This window comes from Lissotriton helveticus, chromosome 8 (genome assembly GCF_964261635.1).
Source record: "Lissotriton helveticus chromosome 8, aLisHel1.1, whole genome shotgun sequence".
Classification (NCBI taxonomy): Eukaryota; Metazoa; Chordata; class Amphibia; order Caudata; family Salamandridae; genus Lissotriton; species Lissotriton helveticus.
Window position 1 is genome coordinate 1,571,730,253 of NC_136069.1, and position 15,007 is coordinate 1,571,745,259.

At 42.1% G+C, this 15,007-nt stretch overlaps 1 protein-coding gene across 1 annotated transcript in view; it reads left to right on the forward strand.

Annotated features, from left to right (window-relative positions):
• The window catches only part of CHRDL2 (chordin like 2), a 632,837-nt gene extending 621,869 nt beyond the window's left edge, over positions 1 to 10,968 (forward strand). The window contains exon 11 of the mRNA XM_078656250.1: positions 9,059 to 10,968. Coding sequence (XP_078512376.1) covers positions 9,059 to 9,144 — 86 coding nt within the window. The 3' untranslated portion in view covers positions 9,145 to 10,968. The remainder of the gene's footprint in view (positions 1 to 9,058) is intronic.
• Positions 10,969 to 15,007: the final 4,039 nt, after the last annotated feature.

Genomic DNA, 15,007 nt, shown 5'->3' on the forward strand with positions numbered 1-15,007 from the left:
GTTCGTTTCCCATTTTTGGAGAGAACTGTGTTCAGTGTTGCGGGTGGACGTCAGATTGTCAACTGCGTATCATCCACAGTCTGACGGCCAGACCGAGCGCACAAACCAGACTATGGAACAATATCTTAGGTGTCTGACGGCATCACTGGCATGCGATTGGGTTATGGCTCTTCCCATTGCCGAGTTTGCGTATAACAACAGTCAGCACTCGGCCTTGGGTATGACACCCTTCTTCTGTTCATTAGGTTACCATCCCAGGGCATTGGCTATTCAGCCCACTGGGCATGTGCCAGCCATAGATGATGTGTGTGGTCGTTTGGGCAAGATATGGGATATTGCCCGGGAGCAGTTGTTGGCAGCTAAGGCTGCTATGAAGTTGCATGCGGACAAACATCGTATCCCTGCACCTGCTTATCATGTTGGAGACCAGGTATGGTTGGCTACGAAGAATCTGAGGCTTGGGGGCTCTCGCAAATTACAACCTAGATATGCGGGACCGTTCCCAATAGTACAGATCATAAACCCTGTGGCCATGAAGTTAGAACTGCCCAGTGACTATCGGGTTCATCCCGTATTTCATACGTCCCTACTAAAGCCTTATGTGCCTTCTTCACAGGTCCTGCCACCTCCTCCCCCTATTCTTGTGGATGGACAGAAGGAGTATGAGGTCCGGGCTATCCTGGATTCAGAAAGACGCAAGGGACGTCTTTTCTATCTGATAGATTGGAAAGGGTATGCCCCCGAGGACCGGACTTGGGAGCCGGCTGGGGGAGTACACTCTCCTCGTCTTGTCCGTATGTTCCATCGTCAACATCCGTCTAAGCCCTGCCCTGTGGGGAGGATCGTTGGGAGGGGATACTGTTAGGAATTTGCCTTTGCCCTACACAGTCCTCTTTCTCTTGCCATGTATAACGAAGCCCATGTGACGCTAGGTGGGGTTAAAAGGCTGATTTCCCCTGTCTCTGGTGCTCGTTATCTAGCATTGTGGTTCCTGGTCCTAGCTGGGAGTTATAGTACTTTTGGGGAATACTGATTTATTTCACGGGCTCGTGATATTTCCCTGCATTGTGTTCTTGACTCTAATTTCCCTTTTGGATTCCCCTGGTCTTGTCCTTGTGTGTTGGTTTTCTGTTAGCCTGTGTTTGTTCGTTTTGTCTCGTTTTTATGTTCTATGTGTAGTTCCATTTATTTGGGCAGTTTGAGTCATTTTATCCCGGCTGGGATTAAGGAGTGGCTGGGGCTCCGGCGCTTCTTACTTTGGAATCGGTGGTCCGGCGGGATCACCCGGTGATTCCTGGTGTGGTCGTGTGCTCTGAATCTGCCCCGCACTTCCGCATCTTTTGCAGGCTCTCCGCATCGTTGTGCGGAGGCGGAGTGCCGGTTTGGGCGCTTTCGCGTTCGAGTCGACGCGCAACGAAGATTGTGTTGCTTCTGAGCTTCAGCCCCTGTGTTTGTTTGTTTTGGACCCTCGTTTGGCTAAAAGAAAGGAAGACTCTGGGTGACTTTGCTATTGGAGGTTTTTTTAGTCGTTTTCACGACTTTTTCCTCCTCTTCCCCCCCTTGGCCCCCGTTGGTTTCAGTTTCCTGAAGCAATCCCCAGCTGCTTAGCCCTATCTTCCCCTGGTCCCCCCCCCCCCTATCTGTCTGTCGGACTCTGCATTTACTCCTGGACGGAGCACTCCACCCGGCGATCATTACAGCTTTTGAGGGTAAGGAGGAGTGTTACGGGGAGGTGTGTGGGGGCATGAGAAGAGAAAGAGGGCTTGTGTATTTGGGATATTGACATTGTGTTGTTTTTTGTGTGGCAGACGGCGATTTGGCCAGTCCCCTGTAATACAGCACGTGGAGTTACATGGTCCTGGCAGAAGGACTCTTTCCCTTGGAGAAGAAGACCTAGGATCCCTTGTTTGTCCTTCCCTTATTCCCGCCCCCTGTCCCTAACCACTTCGTTGGTTCATGGTATTATTTACGGTGTGAGCCACGGAGTGGTGGGTTCAGAGGAACGGGGTTGTTTTCGCTCCTGCAGTGTATGGGCATAGTTGGGCAGGAGCCAACATGCGACAAGTGGAGGTATACCAGCCAGATGACAATATGCTCATTCCATAACTAAAATGGCAGAAGACTATGCTCTATCAATCAGACTTATCAATAGTGTCTTACAAATGTCTTTGAATTCCATTGGTACTGGATTCTGGCAGACCTACTACTCTAATGTTATGATGGCACAATCTAGGCTCCAAATCTTTGTTTTTCATGTTGGGAATGTTCATAACCTTTTCCTTTTTCAGCAAAGATTCATTAGAAGCTATTTCAACTCTTCCAGATCAGATATTCGATGTTCTGTGAGGTCAATCCCTTCAGCATGTTCTTTCATTTGTTTGAGGCGGTTAGAGATATTGTTATCAATAGCTTGAAGGCTATTCTTCATTTCTAGAAAGATAGCCTACACCTTGCCACTGTTGTTTCCAGCTTCATCAGTCTGATCCTCTTCACCTTGCATTATCACCGTGTCCCCATTTGCCTTGGGGTTTCTTTATCATCAAATGACAATTTACTTTACACTGATCTTGTTTCCATATTTTGATAGTAATTTATGTGTTGTCAGTCTTCAGCAAATCCCTTCATGCTGTTAAGTAGGGTATCACCCTCAACCATTTGACTTCTGCCCTGATTTATAAGGAAGTGGCCTCAGACAATAATGGTGACTCACCTAGGCCCAGCCTTTCTCAGTACTCACTCAGTTCAACTGTCGTGGTGCCCTTTCTCTTAGTCCCCTCGCTGATGAGACACATTATTTTTAGTGCATACCAACCTGTGATCAAAGTGATGTCAGCTTACCAAGTGTCTGCCCATACTCCATCCAAAAAAGGGCCGGCAGGGAACCCTCACCCTCCGGTTATACCAGTAGCCCAGCCATAAACTGTATTGTGTTCTGAGCCCCATAGCAGAGGTTATTTCTTCAGTGAGACTAGCTTGTCACATATGTTGCTTCCAGGTTCCAGAACTACACCTGCCTGCCAATGCAAGCACAAAATGGCAGGTGGCATCAACTCCAGAACTGCTGGTGCGAGCATTGTTTTTTTTTATAAATGTGGCAACCCTTCACGCATAAGCCCCACAGGTTGTTGCCAATCAGGATGGACAGAGGGTCAATTGAAGACAATCCAGGCCGTTCATAAGCCCACAAGTGAATTCTGCATGTTGGACCCCCAATGCTTCTTTTTCACAAGCGTAAAGGTTTGACACAACCAGCCCCAGCGCTCAGATGAGTCCCACCATGCTGATGCCGTGATCCGATCCCATCCGGGGCACCCCACATGGCTTTTGAAGGTCAAATGGTGATGTTTAAGGATTGATTGTGTTTGGATTGGCCCTTGTAGGAACAGAGCAGCCCATGTAAGCAGCCAGGTTTGTTGGCAACGCGGTAACGAGCAGAAGGTGTCTTCTTAGTGAGTTGCATGTGGAATCTGTTGCATTTGTCCAGGATTTAGATGGTTGTCTCCTTAAAAAATCGGGAAGAAAACTTAAGTGGCCATCTTGCTCTCACATCTCATTCTGAATGGGAGGTGGAGGATTGGATACATGCTAGGCTGACATCTGTGTGGACTGTTCTCCATTCATCATTTCCACCACTGTCTTTAACCACCTTGAGGTTAAGAAGTGTGGATGGAAACCTCAGTTTTACTGTGCCAATGGGTTGTGATGTAGCAAATTAAAATATATGAGTATTGTCTTTGGATTATTTATTATTTTGCCATTGGATTAAAAAATAAAAGACATAACTCTTCAGTGGATCCTTCCCTTCCTTGAGTAGTACTGGTATGATTGCTTTGGCTGGGTTGCCTGTGACCTGGCCAGATTCTGAGAAGTTTGTGTATAGTTTAGTAAGGAATTGAACTAGGGACATGGAAAATGTTTTGGAAAATGTGGCATTAAAGCCATCGGGCCTGGACCTTTACCGGTCTTGAGATCTTAAATGGCATCCAAGATTTCTTTGTCTGTGATCGGTCCATTAATGGAGGTTTTTTCTTCCTCTGTGAGAGAAGGTAGTTTGATGCTGTTTAAAAACGTTTTGCAATTTGAGTGGTTAACTTTGGTGTTTTCCCCATATAGTTCCTGATAGAATTCTCTAAAGAGCTCAAATATTCTATCAGTATTGGTAGTAATTTTACCATCCATGTCTTTCAAAGAGTTGATGGCATATCTTTGAAGTTTGAACTTTAAGTAAGATTCTAGTGATTTGCCAGACTTATTAGAATCACAAAGTTTAATGCTTTTCTGTTTATTAATCCAGATTCCAGCCTATGTACTAATGATTTTGTTGTATTCGTATTTCTTATTTAGGATTGTACCGGGAGTATTGCTGTCTTTGCTAGTGGTATGTATTTTTACTAGGTCTGCGATTTCTCTCTCCAGCTGAGCTAGTTTGGAATTGGCTTCTTTATTAATGTTGGATCTTATCTTAAGGATGTCACCTCATATTGTTGCATTTAGAGCCTCCCACCGTGTGAGGTCTGAAGTTTCACCTTCCTTATTCTCTAAGGGAAAGTTATGAATAGATTCTGTAATTGTTTTGATGTTATCTTGAAAGGAAATTATTTCATCATTGAACCCCCATAATGGTTGTTTTTTGCTTGATGTGTGGTCAGTGATGGAAAGTGTGATGCAATAGTGATCCGATATTACTCTAGGCTCTATTGTGAATTGGTCTACTTTAGTTATCGCATTACCTGTGATCAAGATTTAGTCTATACGGGACTAAGACCTATGGGGAAAAGAATAAAATGTGTAGTCCATTTCAAGGGGTTCTGAATTCTCCAAGCATCTATTGGGTTACATTTTGCGCAGATTTTTTTAAAGTGTTTTGTGTGATTTGTTCGAGTGGAATGGGAACTGTGATTTTTTATCTAAGTGTGGATCTAGAGATAGGTTGAACTAGCCAGCCAGTATGATTGTGGCAGTTTCTGTGATTTTTTCTAGCCGGGTATAAATATCTTTCCAAAAGGCTGGTTCATCTTTGGTGGTGCATATATATTAACTACATAGAACTCGTTGTTTTTGTCTAGTTTTGTAATGCACCATTTTCCCTGTGAGTCTGAAAGGAAAGAACTTAAAGTGATTCTGGAGTTTTTGGCTATTAGGATTATGACTCCACTCTTTTTGGTGACTTAAATTTTAGGGATTGTGTGTCATCAAATTTAGATTCTTGTTAGAGGATAACATCACCTCTGTGCTTGTTGAGGTATTCAAGGATTTTCCTTTTCTTAACCGGACGATTGATCCCTTTCACATTCAGGGATACTATTTTAATGGAATGGTTTGTTCCAATAATTGATACATGTTGTGACTGGTGTTGGTGAGTGACCTTTTTGATTTCATCTGGTTGGTGAATATCACCGGAATATGATCACCCAGGATCCATAGTGTTATGAGTGCAGTAAACCATAAAATGTGTTTCTTTCCTCTGGATATGACAATCAGAAATAATGAATAGAGTATAAAGAGTAAAGTGCATGAGCCCATACGAAAAATGTACTGCAATCCCAATGAACCCCAACCCCAGCCCTTACAAACCTCCTCTCCCACCCCCTCCCCAAACACTGCTTACAGACAAGGCGATTAGAGGAAGGACTACTCCTTCGGGGTACAGAGTGTTAGAACTGTTAACACTGTAAAAGCAACACATTGACTAGCATAGAGTTAGCGTGTAACTAGTAGGGAAGGGAAGAAGCCCAGAATCTCACTGAAGAAACTTAAACTAGCAAAAAACAAATCTGTAATCAGCTTGCCTAACTTCAGGAATTATCAAACTGCTTATCTATGCAAGCAGGGATCCAATTGGTTCTTTAACAACCCAGCATACGAACCGTCTTGGTTAGCCATAGAAAGATCTCTCATTAAGGATGCAACTCTCGCCGCTATGGCAACAATGCATACAACACACCTACCACATTCCAAGAGCATAATACAAAACACAAAGCATTTCCTCACCCATTTAGATACACAATCAGATGTGAAATTACAAAACTCCAATCTTGCCTCTTTATGGAACAATCCCAATCTCAAAATTGGCGGCCCCCCAATCTTTTGGTAAGATTGGTTGAGTAGTGGCATTAGTCTACTGCAAGATATATTATACCTAGGCTCTTTACCATTCCCGTTCTCATCATTGCAGAACCAATTCAACTTGACAACATTGGATTTTTACAAACTACTGCAAATCAAAATTCAGATCTCTAAAAAATCCCTCAAGGCTATAACTCCATCCCTCACCTATTATACCGCTTATTCAGATCCGGCCATATGGTCTCAGGCATATATGAGCTTCTGTTACCAAGCCTAAACAAATCCCTCTCACGTAACCAAGTAAAATGGGAAGCAGAATTAAACACTAGAAATGTGGTGTTCGACTGGGATTACATTAACACATCTCCATTTTCTAATAAGATATCACCAACACTATCTCAAACTAAATATATGATTATCAACAGATGATATTAGACACCCTCTAGACTTTTTAAAAATGGGACTTGTTACTAGTTCCAATTGTTGGAACTGCGAGAAACATGAAGGCAATCTAGCACATATGCTTTTCAAATGCCCGTTCCTAAATACTTTCTGGAGTAAAATACTGGATTGCATTAAACATACTTAAAATATTACTCCTTCACAGGAGTTCTAATATATCATTCTTGGCCCTTTAGACAATCAGCTGAAAACCGATGGTGATCGCCATCTACTAGACCTAAAGCTTACTCTAGCATGCAAATTGATACTACATAATTGGAAGAACTTCAAGGCGATATCTTTCCGAATGTGGCAAGAATAGATCACCTTCCTTAGAGGTGTTGATAAAGTGATACTACAACTCTCCTCCTGGTGCTCCCCTCATAGACCAATTTGGGACTCATTGGACAACAAACTTCTTAGCTACAAGTCACCGTAAACAATTATCTCAGGAGAATGCTACTCTCTCTTAAGACATTCTCTTTCACAGCCAATTTTCCTTATAACACATACTTTGCCTCGATTTCCTCTCCGCCCACACAGGGCTTTTGTACATTTTATTCTAATGTGTAGGATTTATGTCCAACTCATGGCCAGATTAAATCCTTTATATCATCTCTATTGTTGGTACTCCCATTACCTCCTCAATTTAACCAAGATGCAGACAGTGGTTACCACAACGTCTTCAATATTTATTCATGATTACTGTGATGTATTGTTTTTACGACCAACCACAACATGAATCTCATGACTTGCAAAACCTATCGTAGGTAATTGTTGTTTGTAAAACCCAAATGTCAACATGGCATCTATGTCTTCAAGTCAAATCCTACAGAGTCTTCTTTTCTCCCCCTCTCTGTATCCCTACTCCAAGAGCGCTGCTGCGTTCTATCTGTATATTTATTTATTTTACCACTGTACTTTTATGCATATATACTGTTTATCCTGTGTTTCAGAAAATTCAGTAAAAAAGATTTGAACTAAAAAAAAAAACACACATGTAGATGTGTATTTACCACTATAAGAAGATAACAACAAACATCAGATTTGAACAAGGAAGGAAGCTAGAGTACTGCTTTTACTGAGCGGAAATTTGCATTATGAATTATTGCTCGCAGATCCCCTATAGAACATTCTGGAGTATGTGAATCTGGTTTATTTATTTATTTATTTTAGCACAGTGCTTACAGAGAACTGTATGACATTTTCTTCTGCTTCAGTGCAGGGGGAACAAGGAACACTGTAGATTGTACTTGCCCTTGTGATCGGCTGAGATACTGGTGGAGGTACTGTCAAAAGTTTGAAAACTTGATTGTTTCCGTTAAGGTGCAAGCGCTTAGAGAAGCCTTGAAAGGAGCCTAGAATATCAGTCCTGGTCTTGGACATTTGACTGTTAGTTGGGCTGTAGACATGGGTTGCCTTACAGACCAAGAGAAAGATTTTCATGACTAATTGAGGAGTTGAGGCTCATATCTTTATGGACTCCTATTCGTCATCTCCTCCTTCCACCACCCAGAGGCTAAGCTGTCCATGAGGAAGACCTCGGCTTATCTATGATGGTGGGTTTCTGATTACTCTCTTAGCTCTTTCTGTGGATTCAGAGGGAGGTGGCATTACCCTTCTCTCTGAACGTCGCCTTTTTTAACTAACTCGCTTTGCCATTGGTCCATTGGGCAAACAAAGCCCAGGGGTGCTGGGGTGACCGCAAAATTAGAGCTCTGCTGAGAGCTCCACCAAGAACGCTTCAGTGGTTGGATGTGACATATTCACACACCCTCCTTGTGATTTTAAAATAGATGATTTCTTTTTTTTCTTGTTCTCATATGCTTCTGATATTAACTATGGTTCGAGATGCATGTTGGGTTCTGTGTAATTGCAGTGAGAGAAGGAATCTTTGGAAAAAAATATTGGAACTTGATTGACGTGGATCCTGTATAACCCCAAAATAATTGAAATTGATATGTTTGCAGCAGGCTAGAAATGTAGAAATCTGTTTCTAAATGGGCTGAATTGTTTCCTCTGAATGTTACACTTTCAATGGGAGGTTTAAATACTCGTTGTTACTATTTGTGTATGCATTGACAAGAGTGTCCCACATAAACAAAGTACTATGTGTAGGAGAGCCAAAATGGAGTAAGGATAAATAGGACAGGACGATTAAAGAGATGAGGGAAGGACATAGATAGAAGAGAAGTAGAGGAGAGGTTAGTGGGAAAGATGAAGAGAAGAGGGTAAAAAAGATCATGGGGAGGAGAAGAAAAAGCAACAAAGGGAGATAAAAAAGAATTTTAACTATAGGGGAAAAGAAAGTGGTAATGACTATAGTGGAGGGAAAGTGAAACTATGGTGAGAGATGAGAGGAATGGAGAAAGAGAAGATAAAGCACGAAGCAGAATGAGACACTCATAGACCTGTAAACAGGGGTATAGCTTAAGCAGTGAAGCAAAGTGCTTTAGAAAAACATTAACATGAAAAAAATGTAAAAAAAACTTGGTTTCTTAGTTATGTTGAATGCACTCTACCCAGCTGTCTTCCTTTTTTCTTCCTTTAGGTAACTGGAACGCTTTCAAAGCACCACCCCCATCCACAGACCTCAAGATGACCGAAAGTCCAGAAAAAGAACCAAAGAACTCGTAAAGTGTGAATGTAGCAGTACAAGGTAGAACGAAAAGACGCCCGTGGCTGTCCAAGAAGTTGAAAGGACCACCAGCCATAACAGAAGACATCTTACGTGTAGCAAATGGTCCCTGGGTTTCACCCACGAAAATGTGCTAATGTTTATCCAAGATGGCCGCCGGGCTAATGCAGAAGGCACCATCAGTGATGCTTACAGACTTCCTTACGGAAAGGGATGTAGCTTTGGTTCCCAGATATTTGACTTCATGGCAGTTTTGATAAGATGGTTCATGAGTTAAACAGGCTGTGGGCCTTCCTTGCTTCAAAGCTCTGACTTTGTTTTTCAGCTTTTGACTGTTTTTTTTTGTGTGGACCACCAAATCTATCACAAAATGTAAAATTCAGTGGCAACCTGGTAGCCACTCTATTTTAAACATGATATATATTGTGCTGCGGGAATTGCTTAACCCCTCGCAAGAGTACCGAATACTGAGGACTGAATGGGATCTGGATAGAAAAACAGGCATTTTAGGCAATGCAAGTATCGGCATTTCGGAATCACATATACAGACTTGCAATGGAAATATACAAGAGCCCAGAGTCCCAACCTGCTACTGAGAAGTGCTATCCCCCCTCCACTCCTTACAAGTACTGCACTCCTGTTCATCATAAGTGCTAGTACCCTCTGTTAGAAAAAAGGAGTACAGGTGAATTGTATCTGCAAGCTTTTTTTTTTTATTCAAAATGATTTTATTGATTTTATAATCGAAGGAAAGCACTGCAAATGATTTCCATTAAACAGGAAAATGTTACCCTGGCAGAGACCAGGAGAAATATAATCATTCTTACAACAGTGGAAACACTTATTAGCACATTAACAGCACATATCACTGCAGCTTTATTTAGTAGGCACCCACCTGGTGAAGACCACCGGATCTGTTGTTTTATACCATGCTTAATTTGTAAAATAAAAAATAAGTGCCAGGGCCCTGGTCAGTAGGCCACCGCAGCTTGTACCACCCATTGCCCCTGTCAGCTCTGCCAATTACAGTATCAATACTACTAGCCATCACACTCCTACAAGTGTGGCAATTTAGACTTTTACTATACATTAAAGTGACTACTACCTGCTGCTCAAGATATTCGTATAGCTTTGGGTGACAGGTATTAGTTGTTTTAATGTATATTGCATTAATAAACAACTGTTGTGCTCATCACAAACCTAGGCAAACAGCACCACAGTGTGGCAGGTTGCATAAGTGCCGGTGTTAACAATAAAGTGCAGTAGCTGAGCACCGGAAACCACCGGCTCAAATTAAGCACTTGATGATATGCATTGCTAAACTGTGTACTAGTTTAATTTCATCAACGCGCCTGGATGAGTTTGGTTAATCTACTGTAGTGCACATTGACCATTTTATGTTACAAAATGCAGTGTACTTGGTAACAGAGTAGTTTGGAGTATAACAATGTCTTCAGGAGTAAGTGGCCATTCATCTAGAAGGGCTGCAGAGCAGCCATTAAAGTTGAGTGTTATACCAGCCAATCACAAAGTGAGTTAATACTGCTTATGCCTTGGCCTCTCTGGGTGTGGCACCCCAGTAGTGTGTCTCTGGTATTCCTAATGATGTCTGTAGAATTTATATTGACATATTGAAGAATGCCTATTTTGATCAACTTGGGCGAAATTAGGTATGTGAGCAAAGTTTTGCTGAACGATGCTCAAGTCGGGCAGCCTCTGACCTGGGGCACCTATTTTCAGATGGGGACCCAGGTTTATCAATTTAATGGCTTGATTTCACTTGGTGGATAGCCCATCCAGCGTATTACATGTGCCACAGGAGCTAATGCACTTGTAAATAAGGGACATGATATCTGTGCCGGAGTAACCCATATGCCAAACTTTAAATCAGGCCCTAACTCCTACTTAATGACTTACATATAATATGCTGTCATGCCTCATATGTTAAAGACTTTACCTGCCAAGACTTATTGAGTTTTAATTTACAGGCACATGCATTAATATTGCATTTTGCGATTCCTTAATTGCGAAAAATAAGGAATCGCAATTAAGGAATTGCAAAATGCAATCATCAAGAAATTGCTAAAAAAAAATAGCGATTTCCTAATATTCCTTAATTGCGACTCGCAATTTGAGAGTCACAATTAAGGAATACCTCCCCATTCATTCCTATGGGCCTAGAGGCCCATAGGAATGAATGGGAAGACATTCTCAATTTGCGATTCGCAATTAGCGAATCGCAAATTGAGAATGCGATTTCAAGGGTGCAGGGGTGTCCAAAGGACACCCTGTTGCACCCCTGAAATCAATCTGTGCACATATGTTGTGCACACACATGCCCTTAGGGCATGTGTGTGCACAACATGAAACTTTGAAAAATGCACAAAAGTGCATTTTTCAAAGTTTTCGCAAATTACCATGAGGTTCAACCTCATGGTAATTTGCTCCCCTTAATTGCGAAATTGCATTTTTTTAAAATTGTATGCATTGCATTTCAGGAATCGCAAAATGCGATTCCTTAAATGCAATCGCAATTTGAGAGTTCGCTAATATTTGCGAATTCTTAAATTGCGAGGGCCTTGATCCTTCATGCATACCAAAAGCAGAATTTGCGATCGCAAACGGCCGAAAATCCTTTGATGCATGTGCCTGATAGTGTCCACATTTTCAGCACATTTATTTTTGGATCAGAGAAACTGTAAAAAAAACACACTGATATTTAGGGCTTGTTTGGTGCTTTGCTAATTCAGGAGGACCAGCAAATATTTGTGAGGACCCCATAAGGCCCATTGTGTGAATGCAGGGTTAAGGCCTGCGCAGTGTTCAGGACATCGGCCCAGACAGACCTGGAAATGCCTCTGCCCTTGTGTGTTATCACTGATGTAGACCTAAAGGCTCAGATGCACCATACTTGCTATGCACCACCCAGGAAGCGGTATATACCTACTGCACCAAGCCAATTGCACCCATTTGAATGGGACGTTAAGAGTCTCACGTACATCCAAGGCACTCACCGCAGGGGATCCCTTACATGCTTTCAAAGACAGATCAGTAGTACCCTTGGAGGGGTTGTCATTGAGTGCTCTGTCACAACATATCATCCCTGAACTTTTGCCTCCTTCATGCTCATCAGAGTTAGGGGCCATCTTCACAGAACATTGGAGCAACTACTGAACTGCCTCTTTGTACTTCCTTAATGCGGTTTCTGCAATGTCTACATTAACTCGATAAGTTAGCCGACGCATTGCAGACAACATTGTGGAGTTTGTAATTGAGAGCACAGCCCTGTCTAAGGTGTGAACTGAGGCCATACTCCTAGTTAGTTGTCAGGCCCCTGATGTGGTATACAGGTCACATATATGAATACAAGCAATGGCAACATAGTCTTTCAGCACACAAAAAAGGAGAAGAATAGGGATAAATATATCTGTATGCACCAATTTGGGACAGATATGGCACTGGGAAATGCAAATGCCCCCCACCCAAACTTCTTGGCATACCCACACTTAAAGTCATGTGAGTACAAGTGGGCTACAACCAACTTTGTGGGAAAAAGTTTTTTTGTTAGGAGACAGAAACTTAGAGCTTGATTGGACCGACCATCCCATAGTGGCGGTCCCTGGACCACCAGACTGGCAGTTCACCTGCCGTGTTACAACCACGGCATTGGGAACGCCACAGGACCTTACAGCTGCTGGGGATCCCAGATCCCGTGGCGGTGCGAAGCAGTGTCAGGCTGTGATACGCTGGCGGTGCCGCATCAGCACCACCAAGCATGTTACAATTTTCCTATCTGTAACACTTTTCATGGCGGTGAGCCTGCCATGAAATGGGTGGTGGTGAGGAAACTAAGGGGGCCATCCAGTACCAAGTTGAGTATGCCTATTCCACAGTTCATGTCATAAGCTTTTCTAACTACGCACAGATTTCCAATGTTTCAAACTTGTCTGACATGAATAGTCACAGCTCTTACCAGGTAAACCCGGGGTAGGAATAAGTAATTTTAAATTCAGCTGCAAAAGATTTATTGTTACACCATAGTCAGAAATTAGTGGCCAACTATGTCTGTTGCCATGCCTCTTTGTCTCACAAAACATTGGACAACCAGGTTTGCGTTGCCTGGAATATCCCAGAGCTCACATCCAAAATCTAGATATGACTATGTCACAGACTACTAGTCCAAGTGAGAAGCAATGAGATTAGATATTTTATAAGTGCACAGCATCTGCAATGTTGTATTTCAGCACAATATTGAAGTTTTAATATTGACCTGCACTAATATCAACCCCACAATATTGAATACCAACATATCTTCAAGGAAGGTAGATGTGGAAATAAGAATGTATACTTCCATACATATGGTTGCCTTGATGGCATGTTGGTAGATGATATTCTAGAGTTGATAAATATGCAGGCCAATATTATTGACCCTGATATTGTGGCATACAATCCTGCCATGGATACCCTCCACTAGCAGAGGAGGCTGCATTAGCGCTAGGCTACGGACACTAGTGGGGACTGCACAATTGAACGTGGGATTCCACCTCAAAATGGTCTCCTGAGTTTCCTGTGAAACCAGTTTTTACTTACATTTCCATTGTTTATGTACCAGTTAATTCAAGCTCGGTTCTACGCACTCTCACTTTATGGTCCAGGTCAGGGCACTGAAGAACTAAGAGAAATGGTGCATAATTCCACATAAAAACAGTGTCTAACTTAGCTGGTGATTCACAATGCCAATTTGACATTGGGAGGTGTCCCTTATGAATGAAGGAAATCTGCAAGCATGCAGTGTGTTCTATATTTGTAAAGCCCCAATGTGTGCAAAAGTGAAAAGTGTCCTTCGATAGTGCCAGAGGAGTGATTCAAACACATTTAGTGCAGCTATTCGTACTACGTATTGTTACAGAAGACAGGCTTGGGCCAGACAATTAGGGTAAATGTGACGTTTTCGGTCATTTGGCGCACAGTCATAAAGCTCTGCCATACTTAGACATAGGTCTGTGACAATTATGTAAATTGGGCCATTTGTTTTGCCCAGGATTACACACCACGGTCAAGTGAGAAATGTGGGAACGGAAAACATATAACTTACTTTCAGAAACGGAACCTTATCCAACAAAACACATTCTTTCACATATCCATTTTCAGCCCCCTTTATAATTCTCCCTATTGTTATCACCTTATTATGGAATAATTGTGCGAACTTCCTGTTTCCCACCTCGGTGTGAATATTCCTTTGCGGCTCTTATGCCTTTGTACCATCCATGCTGACAATGGCAGGTAAGAAAATGCTGCTTTGTCATAATTTTAAAACTATGGAGAGGTAACTTTTAACATTACATTGATATTCAATTTCATAACAACTGTATCCAGTATGATCTCTGGAATGTAGAACTTCTCTTTCACTATTCAGTGAAAACCTACTGATTTAACTTTTTAAAGTCTGGCTCAAAGCAGCCCTCAACATGTTCACATATCTGTAGTTCCACAATCTGGACTCCTCCTTAAGTCACTGACAAATTAAAGGCTTTTTTATTTGATTTATTTTTATTTTTGTGATTTTATATAGAGCAGACATGGCCAAATGGCTTCAGAGATCTTTACATGAGTACAGTTGCCAATAGTCATTGCAAGAATATATTTAAGATACAGCACAGAAAAGGTGAAAAACACATTTGAGAGTGTGTGGGTGATCACAGATTTAGCCCAAGTGTCTTTGAAGGAGAAGAGTCTTAAGTTTCTCTTTACAGGTAGCATGGCAAAGGGTCATACGGCAGGACAAGGGAGGGCGTTCCATATTTTTGTGGCAGTTCCTGAGAATGATTGGTTCATGTTTCGTTCTTGTTTGAAGGTGGGAGG